The following is a 22,926-nucleotide window of genomic DNA, read 5'->3' on the forward strand; positions in this document are numbered from 1 at the left end:
AAACAAAAACCAACTATCCGAGCAATGATACGAATTGAATTTTATAAAATTTCCTATTTATATGCAGATTAGGGTCGGCGGGTGGGTCGCACCCCCCACGTCCCCCTACTGTTATGAGCGCTAAATGAATTTTGAGTCACCCCATTGTGCATGTGCGAAAAAACCTTTGGGCGACACACGTGCCACCTATTGTCGAACGTTCGATCTATTTATAGATAGCACCCGAATCGAAAAACTATTCCAAAAAAAAAAAGAACAGAAATATCCCCGCTGTATTATCTTTGTTACTTCTCAGAAATAGTAATTAAAATCCCGATATCGATACGCCCTCAGAAAATAAGGGAACCCATTGTTTGTTCTGAACGGATACGTTGGACGTTGAGCGCTGAATCATTCCCACCGTCCGCATTGATATAATCTGTTAGATGATATGTCATCTATTCCTAATTCGGAACCCCGTAGCTCGATCCCAGCTCGAGGACGGGGAGGCATTAATGACCCAGAGTAAATACAATGGGGCACCGCTCCGCGGCCGACTGCAACTCATTACTGTAATGAAACGCAATTTTAGAGCCAGATGATACCTCGCTCGAGAGGGTTATCCCATCAGATCGTGTAATGAGTCTTCCACTTGTTATCGAAAGGTTCCGCCGACTGAAGACCTATTTACTAACTTGATACCGAGACAATTAATTTTCATTCAACTTAACACATCAGTTATTAAAATTTAAGCTATATTAGATGAGATGTTATGATAATTTTAATGATTTCGCGATGATATCAACTTACCGTTATGTACTAACAGTGTCGAATCTCGTGCCAAAGCCAATTCAGAATCAGTCAAGGTTGCGTCAGATGCGTTTTCAGAAGAAGGGGTATCGCTGAGTCCGGCCGGTTGCTGGTAAAGGGGATGTTGATAGGTATGCTGGGGATACCTTCGCGGGGAGACTTCCCCCTCCGATCCGCTGAGACTATAAGCGGCGTACAATCGCCCCTTCCCTGTCGACAAAAAAGAAGCATCAATCCGAGTTCGGACAGTGGGAAAAATCGGTCAAAAAACAGGTCGACGCGACGATTCGTTTACGCGTCATTTGCGAAATTGATATCGCACAGCGGAATCGTCATGAATGGGCCTCGGAAGCGGAACTAATGCCAACATAAAGCATCCCGGCATAGGGGAGTTAGTTTTTCCAGAGGGTAATGCGATTTGTATACGTTGTGTCGGGTGCAGCTTGTGATATTAATGTTTCGATCCCTACTAACCCCTGTGCGTTATCTTCGAATCTAAACGTTATGCAACATAATTCGAATAGATGACGCTTTAATTCGATCCTTTACGCGTTAATAACGTGTTAGAATTAATTATCATCCGTCAATTAATCTGACGCCTCTAATATGTAAAAGGCGGTCATTCGTGGAATCTAATTAATTAACTAATTCCATCTTGATTGCTAAAACATATATTATATTACTATGGTTGTGGATACTTTGTGCTTAAATTTTATATGACAGCTAACGTAATATTTAGGTTCGTGTAGGACTTATAAGCAGCAAGAAAGTTAACGTCGCGACGTCGAGGGTTAGTGAAGACGATCAAAGACAGCCAAGGGATATTAAAATAGCGTTTAAAACGGATTCGACGGGAACCGTACCTGTTCCCGGAGTACCGGAGGCAGTGTTTTATTACGGGGTGACTGACAACGGCATCACGAGGCTTGATGGGGTCGCTATACACTTCAGACGACTTCATAAATTCCTTCCTCTGAAAAGCAATTTGATCAGAGTTGACAGTAAATATCGAGTCGCCGTTCCTCACTTTGTATCCGCTAAATCTTCAGAGATGATACTTTTTAACTAGGCTCACTTTGCACGAACTCGTCTCGAAGGAGGCGAACGCGTGACGGAATCTAGGGGTGCCTACGGCAACTCTCGCAATCAAGCTACGACCGGTCTAATTGGTTCAAACTGTTCTAATAAGAGCAAATTCAGCAACTGTCTTACCGCGTCCTAATTCTCTTAACTAACGCCTTCGTTAGATAACGCGGCGTAAATTGTTTACGTCCCTAAATTGTACGATGTTAATTCTTGTTGATTTTGGATTGCTTCTATGGTTATTTTAACTGAAACGTTTTATCCTGTGTGGTTTCAAGTTAATTCCGTAGATATGACGAAGCATCCCCTCGAATGAGTATTACAAGTGATCGTTAGTCGAATAGAAAGGACTAATAAGTCCAATAAAGAATAAATTGCAACTCATGTCCTTCGATATTTCGAAACCCCCTGAGGGTGGAAATTAATTTCGTTTGCAGACGCTTACTTTTGGGTTGGTCCCACTTGTGCTGCGTGACTCGGGGGCGGCGGCGCATCGTTTTGACGCCGTCGGCGCGAGGGTAACGATCAAACGGGCGCCCCAACGGGTCGAACACGTGACAACGCTGTGTCAACAAGTAATTAACAACATCAGTAGACATGACGAATGGATTCGCCGCTAAGTTAGTTTCTGGGCCGGCTCGGGGCGAGCATGCATATGCATGCATCGTTCGCATTTGCATGGATTCGGGCGTCGCGACGCCTCGGCCGAACGTTAAAAATACCCCTTCGTTACCTAGGTACCTATGGCCATAAATATCCTGGGCCATTACTTCCGAACGACACTTCGTTTTAAGGGTGGTCGCCGCCGCGGTAAAAATAATAAATTTCGAGATCGTCTTGTCCCGACTCGATTTATCGTCCTTAGGGGCTCGCACGGACAACCCTGGAACGAGTTTTCAATCGTCAGACGAAGAGTAAATCTCTATTTTTAACGTGGTTCCGAGGAAAAAATTAGGTTTGCTCTGGTAATTTACTACAACTGCCCATCAAGTGGTTTAGACTTCTAGAAAAGAGGATTGATTTGTTTTCAGTTTAAAATTAACCCATCCATTTTCTTTTCTCCAATAAGATAAGCACATAGGTACATTTATTTCAATTCAAGAAAATAGAAGTTGAAATTGCTGATATCTAGGCTAGTGATGATATATGGTGGCGATTACAACAACAATAAAACATCTCAGAACCCACCATATTCACATTAGCCGAGGCACCATATCGCATCCACGCACATATTGGCCCCATCTCTTTGGGCACGTGACGCTTAAGAATTTCAATACCGGTGAAATATAAGCGCCAAAATGATGTTTAGTATCGGGGCGCCCTCCGTCTCTGCTTCGATCGGCAACGTGACTTATATCGCAGATAAATCAAGCTCGCTTGAATATTGCATGGGCATCGTGACGCGACGCCCTGAGGATGGGGCACCCCACAACCTGAGGATGACATCTCCCAACCTAGATCAACGGTTGACAGTTGCAGGGGAAAGCCCGTTGGGAAGGTTTAGTTCGCGAAAGTACTAAGGATTGCCCCCTTCCTTAAGAGTGCATGCAAAGTCCGCGTACAACCCTCGATACACACCTTGCAGAGGGTGCCTCGGGTCGTTTTACGGTCGCGCTGAATGTTTAAAGGGCTTGAATAATCTATCCTCACGGTGTTATGACGCTCAATCGACTGAACCGGGCGAGCGCTTGCGATTCGACCGAGGAAGGATGGGAGAGGATGTGAACGTTAACGCGAAATGCACTAGTAAGGGTTTTCCCACTCTATTGGCTTTAAATCTTCCCTTAGTACTTTAATCTTTTTTCCTTTTTCTTTCTTGGAAATCGTAGTGTTACAGAAGATTGTAGTATACAAAAAGAAGGACACCAAAACTCCATTACATTAAAAGTCTCTACACATCTAAAACTTTATTATCATTACAATTTATGTCACAAAGAATTATAAACAAGCTATCAGTTATATCGACATATAATCTCCTCACTTAAAGCAATAAACATTAAAATAAAAATTTAATCAAACCAACCAATCTAAACTAGAGCGTTACGTATTTACATTGGCTGTTTTTGTTCTAAACAAAATGGATAACGGCCTATCAAACATGTAGCAGGTTGATTTTTTTTGTGAGTGCAATAATATTTACAGAAGGACAATGGATGATGTTGCGAACGGGATGATGGTTGTTAATCGATTCCGAGGGCTTTGTGTTTGCTCTTTTTTTGTCGAAGTTCATTGTTCTTTTAAAACCGGCACGATTTGAAAATTTTAAAATACTGCGTGATGTGATTTACCTACTTGCAGTAGAGTTGGATTGCGTTTGAGCAACGAACGCACCCCAATGTTTGATCAATACGAATAATTCCCCCTTGCACCCTTTATGCAATAACTCACGCGGGCGAAACTAATTTTCATGTTGCCTTGTTACACGTGGAGGAAGGTAACGCTTCGTTCACGTCACGCATCATGCTAAACTACAATTTCCGCATGATAAAGGTTTTTATATGCATCTAATTAAAGTTTTTCTTCAATAGCTTCTCACAGAAACAATCAATATTTGTATAAAACAATCATCATTTTCTCTCGCCATCTGAAATCCAATTTCGTATAAACCAGATAAACAGCCTACGACATGAGTGACAAATGACGAGAAAACCCTGCAATTAAGTCTGTGGTAAATCGATTAAGGAACTTGATGCGTACCGAATTAAATCTTTACAACAATATTTAAACAACATAGAACCCTATAGTCACGAAATATGGAAAGCAGCAAGAAGAATCACGAGTAAATCTAATGAAATATCAACTTTAAAGATTGATAATGGAAGGGACTTGTATTTAATACTACTACATCACAATGTATTTTCCAATATTGTATCAATATGGTATCATCTGTAACATCTCAATCGTAAGCAACCTTGGCTTAATCACCTTAAAATATTTGATTTTTCCGGGTTACGCCGAGGTCGCCTGCGGGCGAGGCGCTACATTTAATACTACTTTATCACAATGTATTTTCCAATATTACATCAATATGGTATCATCTGTAAAACCTCAATCGCAAGCAACCTCGGCTTAAATAGCTTAAAATATTTGATTTCTTTCGGGTTAAGCCGAGGTCGCTTGCGAGCGATACGCTACATTTAATACCACTTTATCACAATGTATTTTCCAATATTATATCAATATGGTATCATCTGTAAAACGTAGGAATTGCAATTCCATTCAAGTTTTACAAACCCGGGATTTCGGGATTAAAAATATTTTATCATTAAATGTTAATCCGTCCAAAGCTGTCCTACGAGCCAGTGTTTCGTCTAATGTGGATTTTTTTCCGATATAAAGTAATCTGTCAATTTTCCTTTCATAGGAGGCTCATAATTATGTTCTTGACTAGCACTAGGCAAATTTTGGTCAGCTAAACGTACTTTCAAATTATGCTTTGTTAATAAATGCGTATGAAGGCCTTTTGTAGAACCAACCCATGCTTTTAGCATAGATCCACATTTCTTACGATTTGCAGTTTTATTGTCACTCGACTTTAAATAATGCGACCACACACACAGATGTTGAGTCTTTATCTTTATTATGTAAAATAAAAGATGGTTCTTTTTCAGACATGTTTCCAATGATATTTTTTAAATACAAAATTAATTTGACTAAATATGCAGGGTCTTCAGAAATTGGCTGATAATCTACACGCAGCGACATTTTACGACCGACTCTGAAGAGAAAATTTTAATGTTAAAATCTTGTTCTACAATGTTGCCAAATGTGTTTTTCATGAAGATATGATAATGAAAAAATGTTAAAACCGAACTTTAACGCTAAAGGAAATAACTTTAACAAAAAAACTAGTTCTAAAAATTCTTTTTATTCTAAATTACAGCTTATTTATCAACAGATAGGTATTGAATATTAATGATTATTTATGGACAAATTATCCGACCTTTGGTGCAACATTTTACAATTGAGATTTTCGCTTTAGAATCGAACGAAGAATATTGCTACGTGTAGATCAACCGCCAATTTCTGTACACTTGTATATCAATTAATATTACTTTTAAAATGCACTGTTCACACTGTTACTTTTAAAATGTATTTATTCACCATTTCATATAGTGAACATCATGTCGGTTCACGTATTGATACTGACTGATACGACTCTTGTGTTGGTTCACGTACAGGTCTAAATAAGTTAATTATTTCAATTTTGTTATAATCCCGGGATTCACCTTTAAAAATCCCGGGATTTTCGAGTCTAAAAATCATCCGGGATCCCGAGATCCCGGGTTTCGGGGTCCCGGGAATGCATTCCCGAGTAAAACCTCAATCGCAAGCAACTTCGGCTTAAACAGCTTAAAATATTTGATTCTTTTCGGATTAAGCCGAGGTCACTTGCGAGCGAGGCGCTACATTTAATACCACTTTATCACAATGTATTTTCCAATATTATATCAATATTGTATCGATCTATATTCTCTGTTACTATAATATTAGACAAGACATAATGAAATACCTCGGCTTAATTTTGCAAAATCATTCTTTCTATTCTAAATTGACCCGAGTTGTCACTGTAATAACTATGTAACCTTTATGGCCAGGAGCCAAGCCGAGGATTTCTATACTATAGGATATAGTAAGGATACTATAGGATACTATAGGATTTCTTTGACTGCGAAATCATCAAATATGTCAAATTGAAATATTTAAGCATTGGTGATAAAGTAAAAGTCTTTAATGCTTATGCACAAGAAGGCAAACTTTTAGACGCATCTTAAAACGACATAGGTGAATTGCGGTGGGAGCAAAGTTGTTGATAAAACGGTTTGAAACCTTTGCTTGTGGATATAAAAACTATTCTGTTAAATGTAAAGTTGGCGACATTTGGCATAATTGACAGTTGGTAACATTAAAATCAATTCCCTTTTAGCACCCCGAATTTTAATCATAATCGGATATTGAACAGTAACTTCCAAAAAGTCAAAAGATGTAAATCAGATTCGACGGATTATTAAAAATCTGAAAATTAAGAAAGCTCCAGGACCTGACCAAATTCCCAACTCGACCATAAAAAATCTACCGGAAAAAGGAGTGCAGTTTTTGAAGAGATTATTCAATGCTTCTTCCAAGATTCTGGAAACACGCCCATGTACTTATGTTTCTAAAACTAGGAAAGCACAAGAGCAACATCTACCAGCTACCGACCGATTAGTCTATTATCTACATTATCCAAAATTTTAAAAAAGTAATTAATTACCGCCTATGTGAAACATTAAACAAAACGAATCTGATTTCACACTTCCAATTTGGTTTTAGAAACCAGTTCTCGACCAGTCATCAATTACAACAATTATCGAACATAATTGAAAACTGATTTGATTTGAAGTGAAGCAATTCTCGATATTGCTCATACACGGTCGAAAGCGGATTAATTTATAAAATATTACATCTGGATCTTGACACCAATATTAAAGAAATACTAATATCTTTCCTTAAAAACTGATCCTTCTTTGTTAAAATTCATGAATCCCTCTCCGAAACCTTTCACCCACCCTATTCAACATTTACATGAATGATATGCCACAACTAAATTTACACATGTTGGCATGTGCCGAAGATACAGCCTTAATAGCGCAAAGCTCTGAACTCAAAGATGCTACTGAAAATCGTCAAATAGCTATAAACACCCTAGCCAAATGGTTTAAGTCTTGGAATATAGCAATAAATTAATCCAAGTGCATTGCAAAAATTTTTGCGGAATTAACAATTAACGGAGAAACTATTAGATGGAACGACTTGAACGAACCTGTCAAATATCTTGGCATATTCAATCTTGGCACAAGATTAACTTGGAAGTTAATCAATGTTGCGGAAAATTGAAACAACTGTATCCCTTAATAAACAGAAGAAGAAGGGTTAAATGCGAAAACACTATCCTAATTTATAAAACCCTCATTCGATCTTTCATCACCTATGCCTGCCATGTCTGAGGAAACTGGGCTAAATCAAATCTTAATAAGGTTCAGGTACTACAAACAAAATATTACGCATTGCAGGAGACTCCGGGTTGTGTATCTCTAATGATCAACTACACAACGAATAAAAAATTGACAGTATCGTAGCCTTTATATATACAATGACTTCTTGGTTTCACGAAAGCATACAATACATAGAAGTACTACAGCCATACGACCTCAGCAAAAAGAACATCCACTGTCGAATTAAAAGGAAACTAGCACAAACCATCTACTTGAATTAAAAGTACGTAAAATGTTACCATTCAATTTGACTTATGTTTATTATTTTGTAAGTTTTATAAGAAAGAGCCATCCATAGTAAGGTTAATTTACTGGTCTGGCAATAAAATTACTTAAAAAAAAAAATTAAAATTTTTAAAATACGATATTGAAATATAAGTATGTATATGCCGATAAGGAGTTGTTATCTTAGGATTCAAGTCAATTCTCCGCGGCTATGTTGTATGCCGGTTAAAAGAGGTGATAATCGGATTTGCATATTAAATTAAACCCTGTGGAGTTACTGGGCGTTTTATCTTCTGTACAATGTAAGCGGTAAATAATTGGTATTATGCTGTAGGCTTGTGGGAAAATCAGATACCGACTGGCTTCCCAAATTCCTGAAACTATTATTAATTATTACACTCGGGTTGATGTTTTATTTATTTTTTTATTATTTATTACGACCCAGATTTCGCTGCCGGTTTCCGATAATTTTAATAACGCATTCTTTCCATTGTTACGCGTCGCAATTCCGAATTGATTGTCGAATGGATGGGTTCGCGTTTTATTACATATAATTAAACGTTGTTGTACGGCTTGATGGAAAATGAAATACGCTAAAATGAATATTACGGATTGGGCGTAATTGTCCCATAAATAATTAAAAAACGAGCGTGGCTGTGTACCACGGTAATTAGGATAATACGGTGCGTTAAATACAACGTTATGAAGGGGTTGATTTATGCTCGCACAAAAAGAAATTAAAAATCTAGTGAAGTCTAACTATTATGAAATTGTTACAATAAAATATATAACCGAATCAAATATTAATTAAAATTACGTTTTAATTTTCTAGTTGAACAAACGGAAAGAGACAAATGATCGATTTAGGATATTCGTTAAGAAGAAGGAGGGGTTCCTGTTGTGTCTATTATTTATTCGACAATTAAGCAGCAAGAGACCGTTAATGAATTGTTTGGCAATTCGTCTTTGGCTCGTCGCCGTTATTGGAAATCAGTGAGCCGTGCGAGCTTTCGGCATTTACCCCCACCGGAGGGACAGGAAAGGCCGCCCTTGATGAATGGGCACAATTTACTACGGCGGCGCCACCCGCGTCGTCCGCGTCTCGACGCCGAGGTTAGACCTGCGCTGGTCGCTTTTTCTTTCGTTATTTAATAACGCGACGGCGGAGGCATCGTCGTCGTCGGTGAAAGCGCTCCTATATATGAATATTTCATGACGGTCAAGCTTTGAGCTTTCCGTGTTATTAATAGCGACCGTAGGTTCGGGATTAATACGGCGCGGAAATCGTAATTCCCAACCTTTTTAGAATTTCAAAGAAAATAGGGGGTGGTATTCTAAAACGTGAGACGGATCGGTTTCAGACCGACGGACGACACGTCAACCTAATGGAATTATATTTGTTCCTGCCGGTACTAAGAGAAGATGGCGTCCCGTGGGAAGTCTAGGAAAAGTGATAGGCGAAAAGAACAAGATTTTCGGAAAACCTCGCAACCGAATCGAGTGGTGGACGAAGATTTCCGATTTTGGTCGAACTACCTCGAAAACGGCACTCGGAGTGGGGGCGCTGCGGTCCCTGGATCAATACCGGTCGTGGAAACCCTGAAGGCACCAGGAATCGCGCTAAAATCCGCAAATGCAACGCTTTCGCAATTACGGTAAGAATCGCGCGCTGCATTAGTTGTGACAACCCCGTCGGTTTTATCGATTGTCCTGGCAAACAGTCGGGCGTGTTTGAACTTGGAGATATTGCCGGGACTGAGGGATTGTTTTGTTGGCACAAGACTTCAATTAAATATAAATAACTTAAAGGGATTTTCCAACGTTGTTATGTTTACAATGGGATCTTCAGTTATCTTTTATGCAACAAATCAAACCAAAACCAAGTTATCTCAAACCAATTTAATTTTTTCATCAATTCTTAAATTAATGTTTCAATTATGCTAGATTTATTTTCAATTTAATGGTTTAATTTCACAAAGTTGAAAGATGAAACTTCTGACGCGACAGTATTCGTACGATAAGCACTCATCAAAATGCAATTAAATATTGCGAGGGAAAATTCACGGCGGTCCCGTTAATACATATTCAGCGGATCCGCACGGGTCCGCTTGAAATTTCAAATTATCCTTAACTAAAATATCTTTCCTCCTGGCGGCACGAATCCGGGTTTGAAGCTGCGGTAGGCACTCTTCCGTTACTTCGCGTGCTCGTCTTCGCTTCCACCTTGGGATATTGGCTTTCGAGACAGTTTAGGCGACCGTCTCGGAAAGTAATCCCTTAAAAATGCACGCGAAGCCCAACTTCTCGGGATATTTTTTGCTTCTTTTGTTTCGGTTCTTATTCCAATTGCGACGCCGGCGCGATGCACCTTCATAAGCAAATAGAGGAACTAGGTTAGAATTACAGATCGTGCGGGGGTTAGTTCTTGTACGCCGGAAACGGCGTTTCCACAGAGTTTGTTTATACGACGCGTAATAATATCGCGTACTTCAGTAAACAACCGTCTCATTCTCCCGGAAGCGGACATTTAATTGAAGTCTACATTATTTAACGAGCGAATTATGTTGTGATGTTTGCTTTCTCTTTTGTTGACAGTCTTCATCCTGAAATTTGATCCAAACAGCTCTTAAAGCTCCACTTTCGAGACACACGCGACTTGTGACAATAAAACGTAAGCGTTCCAGTGGGCAATTTCGGCTTCCGGTGGGACATCGAAAGGCTGAAGGAAGACGAAGGGCGAAGGACGTAGCCCCATAGTGCCATGATTCGGGCTGTCGTTGTCGGGCAATCAGCAGTCGGTCCCTTGGGTGGCATTACGGTCCTGCACCTCGCCATTGCTCATCTCTCGCAGTTCCGTCACATCCGGCGCTCTGAGAGGTCGCCTTATGGCGTATGACCTCTGGGGGACTGTGACGCAATTCGTGAGGCCCCCCGAGGCATCCGCCATGATTGTCCCGCTATACACTACGATAATGACGGACTAACGTAGTGTTTGGCTAACTGTCCCAGTTGATGCGTTAGTGTTCTGACCGTCCGGTAGGACTTTGTCCTCAACGTTTCAATTTTCAAGTTTACTGGTAAAGTTAGGACACTACGGGAGGACAACATGTTGGTTTCGTGATTGTTTTGTCGACGACGTGGGGTTTTAATTAACTATAAATTAATTACAAGGGACGTGTTATTAGATTTCAACGTTTTCGTTTAAACTAAATTAACTTAAGAAACTTGATGTAATCCGTAGAAACTTTTTTGGCTTCAATATGAAGATGTAAAAGAAAATGTTTGTTCGAAATGAGATTTAGCAAATTACTTTCGCCGACTTGCAGATGCGGTTGAAGTGTGCAATGAAACAATTTATTGGTAGTAAAACATAAGAGGTGATTAAACGGAGCTAGTTTCCTAGTTACTCGTCCGTTCGTTTATAGCCCCTGCTAATAAAGTGGAGGTTATGGCGCGGGTGATCCTTGAAAAACTCCAATCGATGAGCAGTTCCCCGAAATTGATCAACTTGTTTTTACTGCTACAATTCGAGATTACAAATTTTTATTTCGTTGTTCATTCAGCTTAGTATATCCCCAGCTTGATTTATAGCTGCAGTAACTGCATACATATGTTTCCCCAGGTCTGCGTGCCAGCGAAAAAAAGGCAACCTGAAGTTTTTGGCCATGCTTTCGGCCGCACCTTTTCCCCCCACTGGTTTCCGAGGCAAAAACCGCATTAGGAACCGCTCTAATTGCAGTTTGAGGGTTCGCGCGGTGCGGGGGCCTTCTTAATTTATCGAGCGCCACCCGGAATGGTAATGGCCGAACGAAGTTTGCGGTTCGTTTGCCGTTACTGCCGGTTTCCTACAGGAAATCGGGGATTTACGTCCCCCAAAACCTCGACGAAGCCTCGATTTATAACCTTTAATATCTTTCAAGAATGACACAAATATCAGGATATTGAAATGGAAAAAATAATTCTTGTATGAAATCGTCATTAGGATAGTGATGTATGTAGGCGTTGATCCAAGACGCATTATTAGGTCAATCACAGGGGAATTGGAGTCTGTCCGTGGTCCCCACGCGTTTGGGGCCCTCGGGGTGATGGCTGTCCTGCCAACGCCAACCGTTGATGATGATGGATCGCCCAAAGCGAGCCCTATCAGCCCCCCTATTTACATCGAATTAACGCCACACGTCCCTCTCTCCTATCTTTGCGTGGAATGGCAGGACAGAATTAAAACCTTGTCAAGGAATGCTAAAAGAAATTTCCTTCAGGTGTAAAATGTAGCCAATTCAACATAACACGAAAAACAAAATAAAAGAAAAAAAATAATCATAGTAATTTATTTATTATTACACTATACACGCTACCACCCCAAAACTAATTTATTTCTTTCACTTTCGTTTGAAAGTCATTTATTTTCTTCCTGCCTTTACAAATTGCTTTGCAGGAAGTTCCCTCAATCTAATCCATAGGGAAAAACGCTCGATGGACGCCACATATGCGGCGCGACGCCGTGAACGTTTTAATTTGCAATTTACAGAGAGAGATGGTGGCTGGCAAGTGCGTTGGGCGTAAAATTGACTAATTAAATATTGAGCTACAAACCGGCGTTGGTGGTGGTGAAGCTTTAACACGTCATGGAAAAACCATCCGCGAAAATCAAACGTAACGAGAACGGGCGCGTACGGAAACGGGGTTCCATCTAATTTCCCGTTTGCGATCGACGAAGAATGCGGGGGTCGAATACCTGCCTGACACGTGCACTTTGGAAGCGAAATTGGGATTTGCGCGGCCGATTATACCGTAGAATGCGCCTCCACGAATACGGAATGCATCGCATTCGTCTGTGAATTAGTTTGGGAAGGGAAGTAGTGATATTACTTGAAATTTTAATTTCAAAAGGAAATGTAGAGGAAAGAATCTGAAGGAACGAATTTAAAGGAATACATCGACGTATACTGTAATTGAAAAGCTAAAGTTAACTTTTATCGACCGCGACGGTTGGGGGTCGGATGAGCAGAAGATCCCCTCCCCATCTCCAACAGATCCGAAGCAGGAACAAATATAATTCCATTAGCTTGACATGTCGCCCGGTAGCCGAGAAGCGATCGCGGTATCGATCGGGTTTCGGCCCGAAGATATAGAGTAAATCTTCGGGTAATACCGCAGCAAATCATTTTCCCTAGGGATCTACCGCCGTCCAGTTCGACGTAATGGCCAGACGTTTCATAAATAAAATCTTCGAACCGCCCCGAACGTGTGCGCCGGGACTCCGCACCGAGTCCCCAAACAAAATCGGGCGCAATCAATTATTGCGAAAAGGGACCCGAGCGTTTTCGGTCTGATTGATCGCCCAGTAAAATTGTCGTTAAAACAACATGCGGTGAACTCTTGAGTATCCCAAATCGTAACACGTCCGTTTATTCCACCCACAATATCAAACTGAAAATGACAACCAAATCTAATTTTTTTATAGTCGTTTAAAGCAATTTTATTTTATTATTTAATAAGATCTAATATATTCACATTATTGGGACAACAAATGTGCCATTACATCACTGACGTGTTGTTTTAATTGCGGTTGGGTGTCGACTAACGCGGTAATTTAATCCATAATCACAATTTATAATTAGCTAATTACAACAACTCCACACAAACACAAACAAAAACCTTTCAGATAAATTTGGTGTACAAATCATTTGGAAGTCGGAATCAACCAGCCAGCAGTAAAGTTGCTGTGGGTAACTATTTCGCACGTGACGACTATATTTAATATTGTTCTTTAAACGTGGATACACGAATAAAACAACACTTTACAATCATAATGAACATTTAGATATCAAGTTTCAATCGAAGCGAGCAACCTGAATTTATATTATTTGTTATTTTCCATATAAACTAAACTTTAAAATGAGAGTTAATCAACAAAGCTAAATTATTTGCCCTTTTAATGATGAAAAAATGTTAGGTATTAAGTTTCAGCCGAGTGGTATTAGGTGAATAAAAACAAAATATGCCACTGTTTCTGGTGTATATATGAAACTTTAATTCGATCAAAACCGTACTATTTTTATTTTAAACTTTATTTGGAAACAAAACCGAAGCGTGTTTGTACTTCCGATTATTGAATCTTTTCTATATTTATTTTCTTTTGATAAAGCTGTTATTTTTATTACAATTGTTATGTATTCAGATGCTGAAATAAGTGTTATTGGTTTATATTGAAACTCTGCATGTGTTGTTTCAAATGGTGTTCCAGTAAGAAAAACTGATTCATAATTGAGTAAGAGTTGTTGAATAACTGGTTTTTGGTACGAATGAAAAACTGTGTTATCTGGTTTTAACCAAGAGGTTGTTTCACGTAAGCTAAAAAGCATCAGATTCGAAAGAATGTTGGTTATTAATAAAAAATTCCGTATACCAGTTCGGCAGATGAACAACCTAGGTTTTCCTTAAGAGACGATCTGAGGCCTAGGAGATCCAAGGGATCCAAGATCGTTGTTCCACCTCGTATATTTCTAAAATTCCTTTGCTTTAGGGATGGAAGGTGGATGTATGAATTGACGCGTTTCTAGAACAGTGCGAAGTTGTGAATAGAGTTTTGATTCGAATTGTCGATCATGGATCAAAACGGATGACATCGTGCCGAAAGAAAGTGTCTGCAATAGTACTAGAACTGATATCATTTCTGGCCAACGTAGGGGACGGAGTAAGAGGACCGATCATAAGTGAATGTGTTTTGTTATGTGAGGCCAAAAGATGTGTGTTGCCCGAATGTGTTAAGTTGTAAAATTTGTTGAAAATTATTTTACGATATCTTTGTGGTATGTATATACCAGTATTGTTTGTTAAAAGGTCACACCAAAGCTTTACATCTAATTGTGATATTGTTTGTTGCGATAAGTTATAGATAGTAGCTTGTGTGTTAGAGTATTGTTTGTTTAGTAAGTATGTAAGTCCTGTATCACTAAGTTGTGCGTTTATTAAAGTTTGTGTATCAGGGTACTGTGAATTTAGAGATTCAATATTTATTCTGGACTACATGTCCGCTACAATGTTTGAGTCTCCTTTAATGTACCTGACATTTGATGTGAATTGAGTTATCTAACTAAGATTTCGTGTCCGACGTGGTAGAAAAAATTGTGGTCATTAATGGTTTGTAGTCGGTGTAAACCACAAATTGATTTCCATGCAAGAAATGTCTGAAAAATGTAATACTCGTATAAATTGCGAACAATTCTCCATCAAAAGTTTATAGTTTGTGATAAAACTGCTCCCATACCTTTACTTGAGGTGTCTGTCGTTAGTGAAAGAGCAGCTTGTGGACATAGGTGTACAAGAATGACGGATTTTGATAATAGTTCTTTGGCTGTAGTGAAAAAAGTGTCGTGATGGTGCGTCCAAGAAGTGATTGACTTAAATCAGTCATAAAAATGTATCATACCTAAGAATCGCTGTTTTTGTTTCAGTGTTATAGGCTTTGGGATTTCTGTTATGGCATTAACCCTAGATTGCGAAGGGAGAATACCTTCAGCAGAAATATGGTGACTGAGAAAATCTAAAGCAGTAACTCCAAAAACCAAGAACTTAACCTCTCAAATAATTTTTGCAAATGAAGATAATGTTCTTCTTCATTGTGACTGGCTACATTTTGGCTAGATACGTTGTGGTGTCTTAACCACAAATAATAAAATCTTTTATTTTAATAATGATTATTTTGAACAGTACAACCACTTTGATTGATTGATTTAAATAATAATGTTTTTATGGCAACATGTTCTCTTGTTTTTATGTGGTGAGAACACTATAGAGTCCAAAGTAGGATTTAATTGAGGTTGGATTGGATAAGAGTAGAATCTAGATGTTTCTATATGTTTCATCACCTTCACTTTCTCCAAGAATGGTGGACAAAATGGGCTGAAAACGCTTGTATAAGTTGATGGTGAAAATAGTTTCCGTATTGCAGAAGATTTCTAGAAATTGTACTTTCATACGATTCAATTCTAACTCATCCAAATGCTTGAATTGGATTTAACGTTCCACTATAATCGAAACTGTCTCGTATTGCTCAACATGATTTTCACCTCATATATCTCGACATGGTTTTCAATTCTCTCTTAACCGCTTTTAAGGTCATACCCAGTTCATCCAGGTTCCTGTATACACTTCTTGTTCCCTATCTCTGAAACTCTAAATACTGATACGTATTAGTTTCAATATTAGGTATTGCTGTAAGCTTTATTTTATACTTGAGATTAAGTCCCCAACATTTTTAGAATATCTCATATGTTACGTTGTCTTTTTGAAATAAAGTTTTGAATGCATCAATAGAAACCTATCTTTTGAATAGTCGAAGTTACGCGATTAATCAAAACAAGAACATAAATGCCAAACTGACAAGATTTATGGTGTAATAACCATTTTGGGGGAAATTCCGATTTGTTCATTGGAAGGGTTGCAATTCCTGCCAGCTTATATAGTGTCATTATCAACTTCTTCGTTTACCCATAGTCACGTTACTTCACAACCTTTCTTTTTCTTACTATATTTCAAATACTATTTGTTTTTTTTTAAACCAATTGTCGTTAAATTTTGAAATAAAGCGACTACATTTCCCAATGGCAGTCATAAATTTTCTGAAAATAGTTCCGAAATAACACGGTTATTAACTGATGATAATCGTACCCGATTTGATATCAAAACCCAAGCGTATAATTTATCGAAGGTTTTTATGGTTGGCTCGTAGAGGGTTTTAACTGGAACAAGCATCCCGTAATTCAGTTAATGCGGACACTCAGCCTAAAAAAAAAGCGTTATCATCAGAATAAACAGGGGGGGGATAAAGGTTTTTCAAACCGCCCACGCGTTACGCAGAAAAACCAACAAGAAGCAGATGGCATTCGAGCGGTTTGGCGTTTTTCTTGAGGGGGTAAACAATAAATAAATATTTTCCCGTAACTTTCACTCTGTCGCGTGAAATTGAAATTTACTGCAAATTTCGTAATTTCGTTTACGCACCGGAAAGAAAAGAGGGGAACGATGACGCCAAAGGGCGAATTTCTTTCATTTGGTATTTAATTTTTTTCGGTTGTTACTACACGTGGCATTTTCGGACTCCCCAAACGGCACTAAAAGTGGCTGTCACTTCGGGAGGTGCTTTATGCAGATTTTTTAATCATGGCCGACATTAATTTTTGACTCCGTACCCACTCTTGCGGAAACCCCCCTTTAATCACACGAATTTCGCGCAGTCAAGCGTTTCAACCCAAGTTTTTTTTACGACGAAGACATCTCGACAAAACTTTGGCGAACTCTTATAATGTTGAAATGATTATGACGACGGTCACACCATCTGGTATACAGTTTCAAATTACTTATATACCATAAAACTTAACTGTTACTTGTTAGTAGAGTTCATTTTAAGTTTTTATAAAACTATTGGAATAAACGTTTTTTTTAAGTATTTATGGAAAAGGGATTAATACTTTTTGACCCATCAGACTGACGTCATTTCAAATACTATTTTTGGTCAGGATTAAAGAAGGATGTTGAATTGTTTGTTAGGAAATGTGAAGATTGCCAAAGGTTTAAATACTCTAAACCAAATGTACAGCTTTTAGCAATAACAACGACTTCATGCACTGTAATGCAAAAAATTTATTTAGACATAGTAGGACCCTTAGAGGAAGATTACGTAAGAAATCGTTATATTCTGACATTACAATGTGAACTGAGCAAATATGTCGAATGTTATCCATTACCAAATAAAGAAGCAACAACCACAGCGTAATTGTGCTTCCAAAATAATATTTGAAACTATCGTAACGGATCAAGCGACAGAATTGTTAGCAAATGTATTCGTGGATGTAAGCTACTGAAAATGGTACACTGAGTCGCCACCAGTACGCTTCTCAAGCGGGAAAGTCAGCAGAATTGGCTCTAGACAACTTGGTTGGTAGAATATCCAGGACGCTCCAGGATAAAGAGATTTTGGTTTGTGCTTTTCTGGATATAGAAGGTGCGTTCAAAACGCAATACCATAATCCCTTGAAAGAGTTGCTCTTGACAGGGGAGTGGAATCAACTATAGCGGGTTGGATCCGCGATATGCTTGATAGTACAATAGTTTCTAGTTCACTCCACGGTGACACGATACGCTTCAGGCAGGGAGGTGGCTGTCCCCAGGGAGGAGTGTTGTCCCCCCTGCTTTGGTCCCTTCTAGTTAATGATCTGATTACGATAGTCAAAGCAGTTAGTGTAGAAATACAAGCGTATGCTGATGACATTGTTATGGTCAAAGAAACCTGTTTGTCGAGGATATCCAAAGTCCTCCAGGTGATCCTAGATACTATTTGCGCTTGGTGTTAGGGAGAGAAGAGTAGAGTATCCTTGTGGACATGTCGGAGTCTTTGTGGAAAAAATGGGACTCTATGTGACTATGGTTAGACCACATACCGAACGGCAGCCTGGTTTAGGAAAGTCCGCCAGACTTTAGTTATCAGTAGACTTTCACGAATTCAACGAGTAGCTGGATTGGCAATCTCTGTTCCGATAAGCACAATGCCATCTTTAGCAATGGATGTTCTGCATGGCCTATCTCCTCTGCATTTGCATATATAGAAAGTGGCTAGAGTTACCCTTTACAGTTTTAAGCAATATACTCAAAACTGTTCCGACATGTCCTACAAATGGGCTGCGGAAGACATTATAAGCACTGATATTGTGCTATTCATGTCGTTAGATTTGACAGGATCGCTACCAATGATTAATGTTCGATACCAGATTGTACTGTCTGAAGGGCAGTCCTGGATCGAAATCCTTCTTCAATCCTTCTTGAGAGAAGGTTGAAGAACATGACAGTACGATTTTTCTCAAACAGAGTTTCTGTGATCTGGATTCCAGGTCACTTTGGGGTTTCTGGCAATGAAGCAGCAAATGAGCTAGCACAAGACGGTAGCGCTAAAGTGTGTAAGGCCAGAGCCGGTAGTTGGTATATCATTTGCGATGGCCAAACATAGGATTGGACTGTGGGCTGAAGAGAGACTTCGCCTAGTGTGGACCAGTTCTCCAGGAATGAGACACGCTACGTTGTTTATTAACATCGCCACTGTGAAACCCGGGAAAATTTTGAGACTTGCTCGTAGCAGCATTAAAGTTCTATGGGTGTCTTTACTGGGCACTGCCGATTAAAGGCACACCTCCACTTATTAGGCGTAGCCGACAATGTTGAATGCCGATTATGTGCGGAGGACGAGGAGACGGTTGAGCATGTTTTATGCCGCTGCCTTGCTGTTAATCGTATGAGATTCTCGATTTTCACCGAGCAGGGCATTAATGTTCGTTAAGAGCATTGGACTGCACTTTGGTAATATTATCTATCGGAATATCTTTACTCGATATCTATGTAATGTAATGTAATGTAATGTAACGGAAAGGGGATTTGTAAAGTTTTACATTTCGGTTTTTCTGTTTTCTGTTAAAGAATTGTAACTTTTTTGATAAGTTAAAAAGGTTTTCTGAAAACCAGAAAACAACGCTCTCGTTTTAGTTTTATGTTATTTTTGATGACAAGTCCGTGTCTTCAGTCGACCGTCCAGTGTAGCAAGTTGCAACTTTGGACGCAAGACCCCGGTCTCAATGACTTTATTTAGGTCGTGTCGGGTCGGGCCAGCTAAGGGCGGTAGATTAAGTGGATCCTGCCATTTAAAAAGAGTTGACGGTGTCCGCGTAACTCGGTTCGGTAATAAAACAAACTTTGTCGGCGGCCCGCGCTTAACTCGAAGGCCTGAGCCCAGGCCCAGATTTAATCTGGCGCCCTTTGTATTAGGGAAATGGGTTAATTTTACGGGCGCGTACCTCTCCAGATGAGCGGAAACACAATAGCCGCTGCCTCCAACCTCCCTTTGCCACCCCGGCCCTTATCGTCGAAGATCGTATCGGAGGCGGCTCGGGGCCGATATTTGAGCTTAATTTAATTTTCTCTTTACACGGAATGTCACCGTTGGGACGCGACCCGTCAAGTCTATGGTAATTGGAAGCCGTTTGTGTTAGTAATCACACTTTTCATAAGTCATGGTGGCGGTGACGTCGCTTTTTATATTTATAAGTCACGATAAACTTGGCTTTATTTTCACGTAAAACTTGCAACGTCGCAATCAACACCCTTGAATCCCTTAGGCCCGGGGTTGGTATCGATCCATGTTGGTAAAAGCGGAGGTCGGTCTAAAAAAACTCCGAACATCGACAGAGAGAGCCTTTGTGGATCGACGTAGGCAGGTAGACAACTTCCTACGGCCGCGACAAGGGGTTGGGGGGAAAATGGGGACAGACTACATAGAGAGCAACTACGTAGAGAGAAAACGAGTTGGTACACGCGTGGATTTTAAAGCGCGAGTAATTAATCAAACATTAATCACGTGAAATGAGCTCGCACGCTCGACTGCCGCTCTCTGCATGCACCACCGACGGGGGAAGGGTTGGAAGTCGGGAAAGGGTAGTTTTAATTTATAACGGCATCCCCGTTCCAGAACGCGCATCGTCGTCTAAACGCACGGTTCGCCTCACTAACCCTAAATTGGTTTTGGGTTCCGACTTTTGGTTTGGAAAACGGATCGCGGTGCGCGCATAAAATTTTCCGCTGTATCAGGCCGATTGGAAATAAAATAAAAGTGCTGAGCGGGAAGTTCGACGCGGACAAGAGTCCCAATTAGGGGCCACTGGGCCGATTGATGAGGGATTTGTCAAACGGAACACCGACAGTCGAGCACTCGTTTTAAACTTTAAAAGCGTACGTGCTTTTGCAATTTTACTCAATGTCATTATAATTAAACCTTTTATTATTTAAATTTAATTTTAAATTTGTTTAAAAAAAATCTATTTTAAAGTACCCCCTTTCTTATTTGGGAAACTTTGCGTCGTTACGACTTTTAATAAAAACAAAATATCGCCTGGAGGGTCGCCAGGATTCGAGAAAATAATCGCTGTGGACATTAACGCGTAATCGATGGCCCTGAAAATAACGGTGCCGGGGGCGCTCGCGCTTTCGTTAATTTCCGAAGTAAACGAGCCGGGGGCCGAGTAATTTGGCCGGCGTCGTCGTCGGAGTTGCACGCGGGGGCGGCACCGTAAATGAGTCGCGCGGGCCTCCTATTAAATTCCGAAGACTAATAGCAGTCTAACGAGTTAGGTGCGGACCCTGGTTTTCGCCAAATTAAGGGATGTTTTACCTGTTTTATGGGCCGAATTTAATTAAAGCGGAATTGTGTCTTCCGGTAAAATACGGCGGCGGGCGGGGACTCTGTACCGACGCCTCGCGCAGTCACAGCGTTATGGCCCTTAAAATTCAACGACCTTGAAGGGCTACGTGCCGGCAGAGCACTTCTTGTGCATCCTAAAGCGCCTTATGCGCCGCTCTCTAGAACTAAGGAGTCGTTGTGGCTCTCGTGTGCATTTGGCACCGTGGCTTGTTATCAAGCATCACACTTTGTCGACCGCGGTATCATGTTAGAGGCAATTTGCGACTTAAGAGCTTTAGTTGAATAATTTACTCGCCGTTTGCTTTGGTTGCTCACGGTGTTTGGTGCGACGACGCGGAAAAGAACTTTGAAATAACCGTTTCATAACGCAATATTCATTAAAGCTTTACAGTGAACACACAATAACATTATAGAATCACTTTTCTCCTAGTTTTAAAGTTAACTTTATGTAACAAAATGTTGTTCAATGTCCTAGTTTGTTTTTCAATCGTAAAGTTCTAAACGAAGGTCATAAATGGAGAATAGGAAAAAGTTCAACGTGGAATGGAAGACTTCCTAATTTAATACTGGCCAATTCAATTTTGCTTCCTTTCGCGTCGCCAGCGGGCAATTTTTTAGATAGCGAACCTTTCCAGATAAACAAACTGGATTTATTGACGAAGATAACAATGCAAATTAGGCGACGGTAGGCGCAATTTATCGAGGAAACGGTCGGCGACGCTCCACTTTCCATTTCCTCCGCGCGCTTTATCGCCAACGCCCGTTCCCTTATCCGATGGCGTCCGCTATTTTTGCGCCATACGCCTCCAGCGACCTGATTTCCTAACGATTTTTGTCCTAATTCTCTATCGATTACGCCTCGCCCACTACCGTTATGAAAAGAATTGAAAAAGGTTTTTTAATGAATTGGGTGAACCAATTTTATATTTGACCATTTCGACCTACTTTTTTCATCTGACTCACTCCACTCCGGTTGAGGAGAGTGGACGAAAAACTATACCCCTCTTAAAAGCTAGAGCTTTGTGGACTACCAGTATTGTAACCTATAAAGTACAGCTGTGTTCCTATTGTGTACACGCCTTTAGTATAATACTGATTAAGTTTTTTTTTAATCCATTTCTAGATGCACAAGGTAACGAGAAGTAAGAACTAAAAGTTACCCGCTCAAGACAAAATTCACCTCAACCCAACCATCAGGGAACCGGCAGTGGAAGCTACATTGTTAGCCTAGTGGTTTTCTTCACCTTGTGTAAAACAGCTTTGTTTAGCATCTTCAAATATAGATGTAATGCTCAGTGATGCGAAAGCTAATCGAAGAGTAGCGAACTGGAGAGTTAGATAAAGCAGCACGATATATTATATAAGAACACTCAAATAAACTCAGCAATTAAAACAGAAGGAACAAAAGAGGAATAAAAGGGAAGATTACATCTAAATATCTAAGTACATACCGTCTAAGTAAAACATAACTTAATATATAACATAACTAAACATAAAAAAACTTGCGAGAATGCAGCTACATAATATTGTTAAGTTGGTTTATGTATTATA

The 22,926-nt window shown here is 39.8% G+C and overlaps 1 protein-coding gene across 11 annotated transcripts in view; it reads right to left on the minus strand.

Moving 5' to 3' along the window:
• The window catches only part of LOC111414393 (teneurin transmembrane protein Ten-m), a 149,677-nt gene that overhangs the window by 50,795 nt on the left and 75,956 nt on the right, over positions 1–22,926 (minus strand). For 7 of the 11 annotated variants that reach the window (XM_023045718.2, XM_023045716.2, XM_071200056.1 and 4 more), the window contains one exon: positions 790–999. The exons of the other annotated variants lie outside the window; for them this stretch is intronic. In XM_023045718.2, coding sequence (XP_022901486.2) covers positions 790–999 — 210 coding nt within the window. The remainder of the gene's footprint in view (positions 1–789; positions 1,000–22,926) is intronic. 11 annotated transcript variants of the gene reach the window in all.

Source organism: Onthophagus taurus, chromosome 11 (genome assembly GCF_036711975.1).
Source record: "Onthophagus taurus isolate NC chromosome 11, IU_Otau_3.0, whole genome shotgun sequence".
In the NCBI taxonomy this organism is placed as follows: Eukaryota; Metazoa; Arthropoda; class Insecta; order Coleoptera; family Scarabaeidae; genus Onthophagus; species Onthophagus taurus.